Below are 14,225 nucleotides of genomic sequence, written 5' to 3'. Positions count from 1 at the left end.
CTGTCGGACACACTCACACACACACACACACACACACACACGTAGGGTATACATATCCTTATGGGGACTGCTCATTCATTTCAATGGGAAAAATGCTAACGGTAACTATGACAACCTTAACCCCTACCCTGCCCTAACCATAACCATAAGTAACCTAACAAAATACAAGAGTTTTTGCATTTTTAGTTTTTTCATAGCAGTCACTGATTTTTATAAAATAGAGTTTTCCATTATGGGGACCAGGAAACCGGTCCCCATAAGGGAAAAAAAACAGATATTTATCACGTTATGGAGACATTGTGTCCCCATAAGGATAGGTAAACCCGCTCACACACATACACACACGCACACACACACACACTCAGGTTTGTACTGTAATTATACCTTTGTGGGGACTCTTCATTCATTTCCATGGGGAAAACTCTAGTGATGACCTTAACCCCTACCTAGCCCTAAACTTAACCATAAGTAACCAAACAAAATCCGAGACTTTTGGCATTTTTGTTCTTTTTTATTTGTTTTTCTAATAGACTTCAGTGTCTATTAGATATTTGTTCAGCTAACCAAAAGTATGCTACAGGCAGTAGTGAAGCTTCTTGTCAATGTCAGTATCACAGACTTCGTAATGTTGTTTACTCCTCTGCTGCTGACCTGGAGTACGTTTCCTAAAAGCACAGTTGCTAACAACGTTAGTAACTTATGTTTCTTGGAATCATGCAACTGAACGGTTACAATTACGCGAGTTGCTAAAAAGAGCCTTTGGGAAACGCGCCCCATTGTAAGACTTACCTTCTTAGCCAACTAGTAGTAAATAACCTTGCATCAATGGCTGTCAGTACACATGTTTTCCTTGCCAGGTTCCCTTGTGGAAACTCTGCAGACATGCCCCTCGAGAGAGCAAAATATGTTCAGGTTGTGCAGATCCACTGAGCCTGAAAGTGGACCGGTGCATGTTAAAATTGCAGGCAAAGTTACCTAACAGTCTACGATTTTTGAATCATCCTGTTTTAGACCTTCTTTTACATAGGCAGGATTTATATTTGAAAGAGGGAACAACGTTTTTTGAGATTCACGATATTTCAGTTCTATGTACCGAACTCTCCTTATTCAGCTATGCTGAGGTACAGTAAGATTTAAATTCTTTAAACACTCGGGTTATTGAAAAGTAATGCCGTTTCATTGTGACTGAGATAACACTAAGAAAGCTGTCAGTCGCTTTTTTAAAGTCACGCAAACACTGCACAGTTCTGCAGTTCAGGTCCTTAAACTGTAATTTTGTTGAACTTCACTGAGGATTTTTTTTCTTGTATTGATCTTCTTGTATAGTGTCTCAGTGAATTAAAGGACCTAATTAGCTAACTAAGGAATACTAAGATCTTGTCAGTGCTAACTTTTGAAGGGACATGAAAACACATCAAATAATTATCTATATCGCCAAACAGTGGAGGTTATCTCTTATAAACAAGCAAAGGAATATTCACTTATCTGTACCTTGTACATGAATATGTCTGGCATATCGCTGTTCCCCTGTGATGTGTGCCTTTGGACTCTTTGTGCCTCTAGCCTGAAATGAAGGGACTACTGGACTCTGAGAAGGTCATCGTGGACATCCTAGAGCATGACCGCCAGGAAGCCTTGGACGACCGTCAGGATTTGTTCCAGCGGCTGTACAACTTGCATATGGAGCTGCAGCAGACTGAGAAGCTGAGGGACAAGGTGAGGATCGAGGGACTACATTGGGTTTGTCCCGTCCACATAGCTACTGGGCTATTTTTTTGAAGAGATATCTTAGAAATCCTGGAAATGCCTGGAACAGATTAGCATTAGCCCAACCAAGGTAGAAAACGAATTAACTGACATGAAGCTACTTGTTTTTTTTGCTCCTCTGTTCTGTATATGTGCACATGTGCACAAAATAACACAAAAATAAGTGCTGTGCTGACCTGGTTTTCCCAGACCATTTGGCAAATGAAGATCTTATGAGTGTGGACGTAGGAATCGATGATATGAAGGATCTTCATTTCTTAATTCACTCGCTGTTTCACGTTTCGAGCAGGAAGCTGCCTTGCGTCAGACTTTTGGAGTAGGCGCCGCTTAACAATAGAGTGTATGTACCTTTTGTAGTACCTGGAGGAAAAGGAGGATCTGGGGCTCAGGTGTTCTGCATTGGTCAAGGACTGCGAGATGTACAAGAACCGCATGAACACCATCCTGGTACAGCTGGAGGAAGTGGAGCGGGAGAGAGACCAGGTATTAGAATTGTGTTGTGGTGTCCATTGTGTGTACAGCATCCTGTTAATTAAGCTTAATGGAGCATTTAATGCATAAATGGGAATCAAAAGTGTTAACTAAAGTGGTTCATTTACTGTAGTTATGAGATTGTGTCTGTATGTACCCTGCAATATACTGGCATCCTATTCAGGGTGTATTTTAACTTGCGCCCTGTGGTGCCATGTAACAATGCATTGTGCAATAACACAGCGTTATGTCATAAGTGTCAATGAAGATGTCCATTTTGGTTGTTTATTATATAATCCACAGTATTACATTTTCATTACTAAAATGTCCAACTCCCACAGTATGTAATAATGTATTACAAAATGCAGGGAAATTCATTACATATTGCGTTCAAGCTGCCTATTACATAATGTGATACATTATTGCAAAATGTGGGTGCTATTACATAATGAAGTGAAACTTTGTTACATTTTGTTATTACATAATGTGGTATTATTACATAATGTGTTGTAACATGCTGTGATAACAGGGCCCCATGACCCTGCCTGGGATAAGCTGTTAGAAGATGGATTTTATCAGACTAACCACTTACTCCCTTGTGTAACAGAGAAAATGCCATATCGACACCAATACGTCCTATTCATAAAACTTAGGATGCTGAATTATTACTAATTACTGATATGCAATTATTGCTGGAAGGTATAATGTGCTATAACGTGGCACTCGACAGGCTTTCCGTTCACGGGATGAGGCGCAACACCAGTTCTCGCAGTGCCTGATGGACAAAGACAAGTACCGCAAGCAGGTACGTGAGCTGGAGGAGAGGAACGACGAGCTGCACATCGAGATTGTGCGCAAGGAGGCCAAGTCGGTCAACCTGGTGTCCAAGCTGAGGCGGATCTCCAAAGGGAATATCCTGGAACACGTGAGGGCCCTCCGACTTCAGCAGCCGCTTCCCACTTTCCCATGGACATGCTGCTTCATCTCCTCTTTCCCTGCGTTCAGACTTTGCCCCGGGACCTTCCGCTAGCCTTGATGCCTCAGCTCATGGGCCGGGATGCAGTACGAGAGCTGGAGGACTCCGCAGTCAGCATAACCAGTGAGGAGTCCCCAGATGATGAAGAATTCTTCCAAACTGAACCTCAGCTCAAACGCAGACCCAATCTTAAGGGAGTTACGGTGAGATACGACTCAACACAGACATGTAGTTCTCAACGTCTCTGCTGTTCTTTGAGGTTCTTGACTGGAATTTCATCTCGTGTTTCAATACTGGGAAATTACCAGATGCTGCATTTAATACTGTTCGTTTTCGCCAATTACTTTAATTAGGTTAACTTGTTTATCGGATGCCAGTATGAAAGTCTTTATGACATGTGAACGAGGACCTGATTTGTTAAGCCCATTAGCTGCACTTAACACAAACACATAGCCGTAAAATGCAGCAACATTCATTTTGTATCATTTCCCGTCAGTCCCTAAGAGTTGTGCAGGAAAAACGACTTGCTAAAAATATGTACATCTGTACATATTTCTAATGCCTTTTAATGAGGCAGCTTCAGGTTGTACTGTACATTGCACATGATGAACAATAGTCAAACTATGAACTACTCTGTTGTTTGTGTAGCAGGATACAGCTAAAAATGTGTCATCCAGCTCGCTTCAACTGCAAGAAAGATTCGATGCTATATTTTTTCTGATCGTTAATACCATAAGCATTTCTACCATTTAAAGATATCAAATGAGCATGTAAAACTAGACAGTTAAATGCCGCGTGTTGGCTGAGTCACCAGAATTGAGATTCTTGCCATTTAAATGTTAACACCAAGGAGACTGGTTTATGGGAATGTTTCTGTAATATTGCAATACAGGAACTAAAAAAGAGAAACTCTTGCATCTTTCCGATTTCTGTGTTCGTGACAGCTCCAGAGGTGTCGCAATAGTGTAATGTCCACCGCACCAGAGCCCCCGGGGAATGAGTCTATTGTCAGGAGGACGAAAGAAGGCGATGACGACTCCGTCCCCAGAAGGTGTGCATGTCATTCTTCCGTTTCCAGATCACTTTGTGGGCTGTTAATACCCGAAACCGTGAGGAGAGTGCCGGCTCTTCAGGCGAGAGCTGTTGTCCTGGCAACAGTAAGAATGCAGTGCATAGATCATGGATGCTGAGCATCTGTACATTTCTCATAGCGTATTGTCAGGCGAATGTTCAGCTGGTCATGGGCATGTTTTTAAATTTGTTTTTCACTTTCAGCCGTTGTGACTTTGACGATGATGACAATGAAAACGTGGAACTTTGCGGTAAATTATCCATTCATAAAATGACTAAATACTGCCTCACATAAAGAGGATTAATGTTTTAATATCCAGCCACCCATTTTCCTTAATTGTTTATACAAAGCAGGGATACAGTATGTTTGATATTAACATTAATTTTAAGGTTAAAATTTGAGAAAGGCATCTCTTCAGTTGTGGCAGCATCTGGCAAAGAAACAAAAGAACCACAGCTTAATTAATGCATATGCAGTTTAAATAATTGTAATGGCTTGTTATAATCACCAATAATGAAAGTGTGAGACTGCATTCGCATTAAATTATGAGAAGCAATTTGTCAGGACAGTGAAGAAAGCTTTCCTGTTCTTCCTCCAGGTGACTTCCTGGAGTCTGATGGGGCCTATCACGAGGTTCTCTCATTTCAGTCCTCCTCATCATCCTGCCACTCTGAGAACTTAGACCCTTATGACCTGGAGCAGGTCAGCAGCATCTTTCAAAAGATCTCAATGGAAAGGTAAAGTCCTCATTTTGCTGCTCCCAATTTAGAAAGGGAGCCAAATACCACCCAAATGGGATCACATTGTGCCCAGAGTTACATTTCAGCTCATTGTTGAGCCTCTATAACTCAGATGTCTCTTTAGAAGTCAGAATCAGTTCAGAGGGATCTAAAGATATCGTGGTCATCTGATATTAGTGTTTTGAATGCTGTTGTGCAACCTAACTGGTTTTGGTTTTACTTTGAAAACACTGGGCTGTTGAGGTAGATAAGGAATATTTTACATGTTAGTTCATAGTGGCAGTCAGAAAGATAGGGTCAAAGGTTAATATATTGTGACAAGGTCAACAACTGTAGTTAATTAAAAGTGGTTAACTTGTCATAGCCAATGATAGTGAAGATTTGGACAAAGATGTGTAAACTAGGTCTTAATTCAGATATTATTTTGCATATTACAGATAGCTAATGATTTGTCATATTCAGTAACTCTCCTCCAATTTGATTTATGTTTGATTATACTCAAAGTGTACTCAAAATGTACTCAGTATTACTTTTGTATTTTGAGATTATTTACATCATGTGAAGTGAGCCAGTACTCACCGGCACGCAGTACCAGCACCTGTTTTTCTCTTCAGAGTACCGGCACCTGGTACTGAATAACAAGGGGAGTACCAGCTCTTGGTACTGAATAACAAGGGGAATACTGGCACCTAGTACTGAATAACAAGGGGAATACTGGCACCTAGTACTGAATAACAAGGGGAGTACCAGCACACGGCGCTGAATAACAAGAGGAGTACCTGCAACAGGTACTGAATATCAAGGGGAGTACCAGCTCTTGGTACTGAATAACAAGATGAGTACTGGCACCTGGTACTAAATAACAAGGGGAGTACCTGCACCTGGTACTAAATAACAAGGGGAGTACCGGCACCTGGTACTGAATAACAAGGGCAGTACCTGTACCTGGTACTGAATAACAAGGGCAGTACCTGTACCTGGTACTGAATAACAAGATGAGTACTGGCACCTGTTACTGAATAACAAGGGCAGTACCTGTACCTGTTACTGAATAACAAGATGAGTACTGGCACCTGTTACTGAATAACAAGGGCAGTACCTGTACCTGGTACTGAATAACAAGGGCAGTACCTGTACCTGGTACTGAATAACAAGATGAGTACTGGCACCTGTTACTGAATAACAAGGGCAGTACCTGCACCTGGTACTGAATAACAAGATGAGTACTGGCACCTGTTACTGAATAACAAGGGCAGTACCTGTACCTGGTACTGAATAACAAGATGAGTACTGGCACCTGTTACTGAATAACAAGGGCAGTACCTGTACCTGTTACTGAATAACAAGATGAGTACTGGCACCTGTTACTGAATAACAAGGGCAGTACCTGTACCTGGTACTGAATAACAAGGGCAGTACCTGTACCTGGTACTGAATAACAAGATGAGTACTGGCACCTGTTACTGAATAACAAGGGGAGTACCTGCACCTGTTTTTCCCCACTTCAATCACTGTTTATAAAATTCTGGTACTGAAAGTGTCTCTTCCCCATGATCAGACCGCACAAACCTGTCTCTGTCGGTTCCTGTGTTTTGCAATTCAAAGTGCATCCAAAAGGGGTAGTATGAGTCAGCTGAATGCTGTGTGGGTGTAGCATTGACTGAGGCATTGCATATTATAAGCTAGAAAGCAGTATATGGTCTGTTGGATTTATCAGAAACGTCAATAATAAATACCTTTAACCTAAACGCTTCCCAGGACACACATCTACCCAAATTTATTTAGTTAGTAATTTAGTACACAGTCCACAAAAACGGATTGCTGCAAATAGCCAGTGCTCTGACATGATTTTAAACATGGAAACAAGTACTGAAGCTGTATTAATATATTTATTATTCCTGGAGTAATCAAAAATTCCATCAGATCTTGTCTGAGCAAATTGGGGTAAAGTGCTCATTCTGTTGTCCTGCTTTTCTTAAATGTTAATTGTGGCCTCCTACTGCGAGCCATTTACAAATTGTGCCCTCAAGCAAGTTGTCATAAGTTTCAGACTAATTAAAGCAATGGAAACGAGGCGAGCGAGTTCAAGAGAGCAGTTCGCTGATGAAAGAACGCATCATTTGTTCCTTTCTGTGAAAACTGCAGCGGGAGTATTTGTAGTACATATGTTGTTTGACTCCAGGTTTTCTGCTAATTCTGTTTCGTTTATCTGTCCATCACAACAGATGTGCCACCCACCAGCAGATGTCAGCTTTATGTATTAACCGTGGCGTGTCAGCGTAGTCCTGCTTCTGGTGCATTTGTTTGGGATGGTGTCTGTAGATGCACTGAGCAGAATCTTCATTCGCTGTTGCTGCGCCTGTCCAGAACTCCCCGCTCAGTGCTGGAGACTCCCCGCGTGTGAGCTGGCGGATTAGCGTCGGCATTCCGCGCCCGGCTTTTCGTGACTGTCCTCCCCTCCCTCAGACCCTTCCGGCCCTCCCTGTCATCATCCATCCCCGGGAACGGTGCCACGCGGGCCATACGAGACGTCTCTCTTCCTGGGGACTCCTTCCTGTCCGAGGTCACGCTAGTGGGCGGCAATGCAAGCGGCATCTTCATCTCCTCGGTACAGCCAGGGTCCAGCGTGGAGAACGCCGGCCTGAAAGAGGGACACAACCTCTTACTGGTGAGAGAAGTGATGTGGCCTTCCAGCACTCTGCTGAACCCCCCTGAATATATGCGGAGATGTGTATTTTCTTTGCTGCTTAGGTTATTTTGTTATATATTACATATACAGCCACCGTGACGCTTTTGCGCTGCCTTACCTTACCGTCACCCCCCTTGTTAGCTTGAAGGATGTGTACAAGGAAATCTCCAGACTGTACCTCTTGATACTTGCACCAAAGAGGAAGCCTACTGGACGCTGCAGAGGTGTGTGGGCCAGATCACCCTGCACTTTCGGTCCAACTATGAAGGTAAGCACTGCAGTGTGGGGGTTGGTTAGGATTTGGGTATCTACTTTTGCCGGGAATGCGTGGAGAAATAGTTCAGGAAGTTCTTGGTATTTGCTGCTAGTCCTTAGGATGCCAACCACTCAAAATGTTACTTACGGGCCCATGGCTCACCCCAAGTGTAATTACTGTTTGTGGCCACCAGGGGGTCCCACACAAATGCATGGTTTGAATGGTGGTAAACACCTCCTCTGTGCCGAGGTCACCTAAATTAATTCAATTCAGCTGCTTGTTAGAAACACGGATTGTATACCTTACATATATGGTTTTGAACTTGTTTTAGTCAAAGGGATCTTAATATAGGGTGTAATGTACATCACTTACTAGACTCTCAGCAGTTTAACATCTGGGATTAAAACAGAGCTCTGATTAGTGAGGTAATCCTCATAGGATGGTTCGGTTTGGTCCTTTAAACCAGACTGCCCATGTAGCTCCTCTGCTACTGACAGGTTACAGGAAGCTGCTGCGAGAAATGGAGGAGGGCTGGCTTACGTCGGGGGACTCCTTCTACGTCCGCCTCAACCTGGATCTGTCCGGCCCGCCGGACAGCTGCTCCACGTGCGTGAAGTGCGACGAGGTGCTCCACGTCATCGACACCATGCACCAGGGGAGATGCGAGTGGCTGTGCGCTCGTGTCCACATGTTCACCAACCAAGACCTGGAGAAAGTGACCATTCCCAACTACACCAGGTAAGCAGGGATGAGGCTGCTCAGTCTCCTTTGTGAACCAACAACTTGTGCGACTTCAAGCAGGAGTATCGCACTGACCCTTTCCATAGCGGCTGCAGGCCTGGACACCCCATTGCCTCATTCTCAGAAGCTTGTCACTGGCACAAACTCAAACTTAGCCCCCGTGTTTGAGGCCCTCCCCCTCCGCTTGTGGATCGGGCCCCCGCTGCTCATTTAACTTCATCTTCAATGTCTTGCAGGGCACAGAATCTCCTCCTGAGGAAGATCCAGAAGCTGATCTGCAAGGGAGGTCGGGACGAGGCGGACTGCATGCGTGGACTCAGGGTGAGAGCGTCACCGCTACATCAGAAATGCCCAAAACAGATCTGTGAGAGTCATACAGCCATGCTGAGGCTAGTGGCCCTTTCCCAACTTACTAAACTTATTAAACTTACTAAACTAATTACTACTTTAACAAAACTACAGCCCTGTTTCCAAAAAAGTTGAGACGTTGTGTAAAATGTAAATAAAGACAGAATGCAATGATTTACAAACCATAAAAACCCATATTTAATTGAAAATACAGTAGAACAAAGACTACATATCAAATGTTGAAACTGAGAAATTTTATTGTTCTATGACAAATATGCTCAATTTAAATTTGATGCCAGCAACACTTCTCAAAAACGTTGTGACAGGCATGTTTGTCACTGTGTTGCATCACCTCTTCCTTTATCAACACCCTGTAAACATTTGAGAACTGAGGGGACCAGTTGCCATAGTTTTGAAAGCGAAATATTATCCCATTCTTGCCTGATGTAGGATTTCATCTGCTCAAAAGTTCGGGGTCTCCTGCGACAAATTCTTCGTTTCGTGATGTGCCAAATGTTTTCAGTGGGTGGCAGGTCTGGACTGCAGGCAGGCCAGTCTAGCGCACGGACTCTTCTACTCCGGAGCCATGCTGTTGTAGAATGCGGTTTGGCAATCTGATGCAAAGCTGGATGGTCCCTCTCGTCTTTAGCCCAGAGACACGGCTTCCACGATTTCCAAAAAATCTGAAACTTTGATTCGTCAAACCACAGGACAGTTTCCCATTTCGCGTCAGTTCGTCTTAAATGAGCTCGGGGCCAGAGAAGTCGGCAGCGTTTCTGGATCATGTTTAGATATGGTTTCTTCTTTGCATTGTAGAGTTTCATCCTGCATTTGTGAATGCAACAACGAACTGTGTTCACAGACAATAGCTTTATGAAGTGTTCCTGTGCCCATGCAGTGCTTTCCACTATAGAATCATGTCTGTTGTTAATGCAGTGCCGCCTGAGGACCCAAAGATCACAGCTATCCAATACTGGTTTTCGGCCTTGTCTCTCGCATACAAAGTTTTCTCCGGATTCTCTGAATCTTTTGATAATATTATGTACCATAGATGATGTAATTCCCAAATTCCTTGCAATACTACCCTGAGGAGCATTACTCCTAAATTGTTACACTGTTTGCCCACACAGTCTTTGTGTCACAGAGCGGTGAACGTCTCCCCATCTTCACTGCACAGAGACTCTGCCTCTCTGGGAGGCTCCTTTTATACCCGGTCATCCTACTGACCTGCTGCCAATTAACCTAATTAGCTGTGAGCTATTCAGCTAGGTGTTTTGTTTTATCATTACACAATCTTTTTTTGCCACGTCCCAACTTTTTTGAAATGTGTTGCTGGCATCAAATTCAAATTGAGCGTATATTTGTCATAAAACTTTAATTACTCATTAAAAAATTCATTACTCATTTTCAACATTTGATATGTTAATTGTCTTTGTTCTATGTGCAATTAAATATGGGCGTGAATGATTTGCAAATCACTGCATTCTTTTTTTATTGACATTTTACACACCATCCAAACCTTTTTGGAAACAGAGTTATACAAGTGTAGGTTTTGTTTCAACAATGGTAGGGACCAAATAATCCCTGCACCCCCCCCTCCTAAAATCACAGGTACTCCCACAGTATTGGTAGGGACATGTCTCTACCATCCATACCCAAGCCTATGCCCTTGATATTATAGCATGCACAGTATCTGTATTGCTGCTGTGTTTAGAGTTTATTCCGGACCGAAGAGTCTGCACTTCCAGGAGACCCAAAATCCAGCTCCCGGTCCTCTTGTGCGAGTGTCCTGCTTGGACAGATCCTACAGGTGAGGGCTGACACTTTCACGTTTGCATGCGCCCCTTGTGAGCGGCGAGCCGACTGCAGTCCGGGTGACATTCCCCCACCTCATCGCAGTTCGTGAGCAGGACGGAGCAGAAATACAAGCGGACAAACAGCAGCGAGAAAGTGCGGAGAGTGAGCCTGGGGAACGGAAGCCTGCCCAGACCCGGGTTCCAGGCCATGAAGCAGGAGTGTAAGGCCATCTGCAGCCTGACTCAGAACTGACAGATTCACGCATTTGTTAAAAAAACATTAAATTGTCACAGCTGACAGATGTTTCATTATTTTGCTGCGTTCTTCATGGTTTGTCTTTTGCCAGTCATCGGTCTGTCGAACGATGCGTTTGCCGTACTCTGTTTTCCGTTCGACGCAGACTCGGATGGCGAGAGCGACCTCAACGACAGCCTGAACCTGCTGCCGTACAGCCTGGTGACTCCATACCACTGCCAGCGGAAGAGACCTGTCCTGTTTGTCCCCAACACATTGGCCAAAGCCATCATGCAGAAGATCCTCAATTTAGGAGGAGCAATGGAGTTTGACCTCTGCAAGCCAGGTAATGAGAAGGTCCAGACAAGCTGTCTGAGGCCTTCAAGACGTAGTTGCATAGAGGAGTAATACCAGAGAATGTGACGACCAGAAAGAATAAATTATCTTTAAAAGAAAGTAGGTACTAGATACAGAGTATACTATAGGCAGGTGAGTTCTCTGTTCTATGGTTTCAACATTAACAATATTATTCAGTATTACTTCACATAATATTATTTAGTATTATCTGTAAGGCTTAAACTTGGACATTCTTCTGCAGATATATGCCTTTGTCGAACAGAATGGCCTCATCTAGACCTTGAACCTGTCAACCTTCAGTTTCAAAGTTGGATACTTATCCATTAAGATGCCTGCAACCTTCTTTGCATTAAAGAGAAGGTCTGCTCATTTTGGCCCTTCAACTGGAACCTGAAGCATCTATGCTCTATTATCTCTGATTCATGATAGTACTGCAGCCAAGAATCCGGGAAGCATGTGTACATCGATCACAGTCTGATCAGTGCCTGTTAACAGCACAGTACATACACGCCGACTATTAATCCTTTCCCTTGTTATTACCAGCTGACTAGTGACAGATGCTGGTTATTAAAAGCAGCAATAAGGATGGGGCAGATGGTCTTGGGGTCACTCCTTGTTATAAATACATCCACAGTGGATAATTGGTCAGCAGGTTTTGCTTGTTTTTATTCTGGGCAATGTGCTTTATATTTCGTCTGCTGTTTTTGTACACTGACCTTGTCTCGCTAATTCATACATGATTACCATACATTATTCACAAGTAGTAGTGATGTTGCATTTTGAAAATTATTCCTTCATGGAGACGTAATGAAGCCATGGGTGTCACTGTGTCACAGTGTCACTGTGGGTAGTGACGTACCCCCAGCTCCCAGCTCCCCGTGTCTGTGGGGTTGGCATGCTCTCCCTGTGCATGTGTGGGACAAATAGTTAAGTGAACTGGTGGCATGTACATTACATTGGCCCCACAATGTGATAAAAACCTCTTATTTTGAAGTTTTGGGGACCATTTTTCAGTCCCCAAGGGGAATTTCAATTTTAGAGAAGTTGGTGACTGAAATCAAAAAACTAAAAATGCCAAAAGTCTTGCATTTTTTTTTGGGTTACGGTTATGGTTATGGTTAGTGCTGGGTAGTGGTTAAGGTTGTCATAGTTAGCATTAGCATTTTTCCCATAGAAATGAATGAGCGGTCCCCAGAAAGACATGATTACAAGACTGTGTGTGTGTGTGTGTGTGTGTGTGTGTGCCCTGTGATGGACTGGCATCCTGCCCAGTCTCTCCCCTGCCATGTGCTTCCAGGGATCGGATGCTTTCTGCCCACAATGCGACACTAAATAAGTGTATGGAATATGAATGGGTGAATGGAATATGAGGACATACAAAGACTGAAGATAGGTTACCTGTAAACCTTGTTTCCATCATGAATGATGGCAGTAAATACAAATACATTATCCAGCAAACTGAGAAATCAAGAAACAGTTTGATACGTGTTGCTGTTGGTGTTTTCTTTTTCTTATCTCCAAAAGATTATTGTCAGATAATCAATGTGTTGAATCAAAGTAATTTTGGTAGAATCAGTTTGGCTTTCTATTACACAATGCAGTTTAAAGATGGCGGTCTATTAATTCTTTATCACGTTAACTTGGAGGTATAGAAAGATATTCAGTGTGGTGCCAAAGCAAACTCATTTTTTGCATGAGTGAGATATCCAGGAAAGAATAATGAACTCCCTTGGTGAGAAGAGTGAGCAAAATTACATAATCTTCTTTCAATTTTGCACCAATTGACAATAATAGGAATAACAGCAATAGCCAAACAGCCTTAAGTGGCAGCGAGGAGTACACTGATTAACCAATGTGCTAATTTGCTTTTGTTTCGTAGATATCATCACAAAGGAGGAGTTTTTGCAGAAGCAAAAAATGGAGCCAATTATTTATTTGAAAGAGAAGGCCAATAATACCTGTGAATGCGTCACATCTGAAAATCTTGAAGCCGTAGCCAGCAAGGTAAACTACTACACTCTTGAACAGAAGAATGTTCTGTCAAATGACACCTTTTCATTACTCCTCTGTAAATTCACAGAATATGCCAATAACCCACCTTTACCTTTTTAGACCTACACAATAAGACTCGTGAATATAAAAGATGATAACCATTCTTCATAGGATTCAATTATCCTTTTGAGCTGCAAAGCTTTAATTTGACATAAGTCAACTTTGTTAAGGCCCTGGGTCTTTTTCAGGGCAACCGTCCATTATCAAAAGGACAGGATAAGGAAGTTTGGTTCGAGAGCCCCTAAGGCCAACGTACATCAAAGTTCAGGTCGAGACGTTCTCTTATTGTTAGTCTGGGAAAGTGAACTGTCTTAATCCCTCCTTTAACATGCATCAATATTCTGAAAGAGGAATAAAAACCTGTAACTGCTGAGTTGAAAGTCATCATAGTTCACCTAAGATACAAGCATTGTAACAAGTGTTTCAACAATGTCCAAATGTTTGAACCATCTTCATAATTATGATGCTGATGTTCATTGTAACTTTTATTGACAGTGTTGGTTATCATTACACAGTTGGTCCCTCAGACTCAGAGAATCTTGGGTGAAAGTTTTATGCAATACCAGTGCTTCCATAAGCAGAGAAACCAGCTTGCTCTTTAGGATAAAAAAGGAATGCATTCTGCATGTTGTGCATGTGCAGTCTTACAGGAGGAACTTCTGCGTGCAGTCCTTCAGTCTGAATCAGTAACTTTATACAGAGCGGTCAGATTGCGATAAAATATG

At 42.8% G+C, this 14,225-nt stretch overlaps 1 protein-coding gene across 4 annotated transcripts in view; it reads left to right on the top strand.

The window, feature by feature from the left end:
* Nucleotides 1–14,225, top strand: part of LOC111845491 (caspase recruitment domain-containing protein 11-like) — a 31,753-nt gene that overhangs the window by 15,955 nt on the left and 1,573 nt on the right. For all 4 annotated transcript variants that reach the window (XM_023814946.2, XM_023814947.2, XM_023814943.2 and 1 more), the window contains exons 6-20: nucleotides 1,564–1,716; nucleotides 2,125–2,250; nucleotides 2,969–3,163; nucleotides 3,244–3,417; nucleotides 4,159–4,265; nucleotides 4,490–4,536; nucleotides 4,885–5,023; nucleotides 7,493–7,694; nucleotides 7,857–7,983; nucleotides 8,469–8,709; nucleotides 8,949–9,033; nucleotides 10,775–10,870; nucleotides 10,960–11,077; nucleotides 11,258–11,437; nucleotides 13,328–13,452. In XM_023814946.2, the coding sequence (XP_023670714.1) occupies nucleotides 1,564–1,716; nucleotides 2,125–2,250; nucleotides 2,969–3,163; nucleotides 3,244–3,417; nucleotides 4,159–4,265; nucleotides 4,490–4,536; nucleotides 4,885–5,023; nucleotides 7,493–7,694; nucleotides 7,857–7,983; nucleotides 8,469–8,709; nucleotides 8,949–9,033; nucleotides 10,775–10,870; nucleotides 10,960–11,077; nucleotides 11,258–11,437; nucleotides 13,328–13,452 (2,115 nt within the window). The remainder of the gene's footprint in view (nucleotides 1–1,563; nucleotides 1,717–2,124; nucleotides 2,251–2,968; nucleotides 3,164–3,243; nucleotides 3,418–4,158; nucleotides 4,266–4,489; nucleotides 4,537–4,884; nucleotides 5,024–7,492; nucleotides 7,695–7,856; nucleotides 7,984–8,468; nucleotides 8,710–8,948; nucleotides 9,034–10,774; nucleotides 10,871–10,959; nucleotides 11,078–11,257; nucleotides 11,438–13,327; nucleotides 13,453–14,225) is intronic.

The sequence above is a fragment of the Paramormyrops kingsleyae genome, chromosome 5 (assembly GCF_048594095.1).
Source record: "Paramormyrops kingsleyae isolate MSU_618 chromosome 5, PKINGS_0.4, whole genome shotgun sequence".
NCBI lineage: Eukaryota > Metazoa > Chordata > Actinopteri > Osteoglossiformes > Mormyridae > Paramormyrops > Paramormyrops kingsleyae.
The sequence above is the reverse complement of the archived record's forward strand: the minus strand, read 5'-3'. Positions and strand labels throughout refer to the sequence as shown.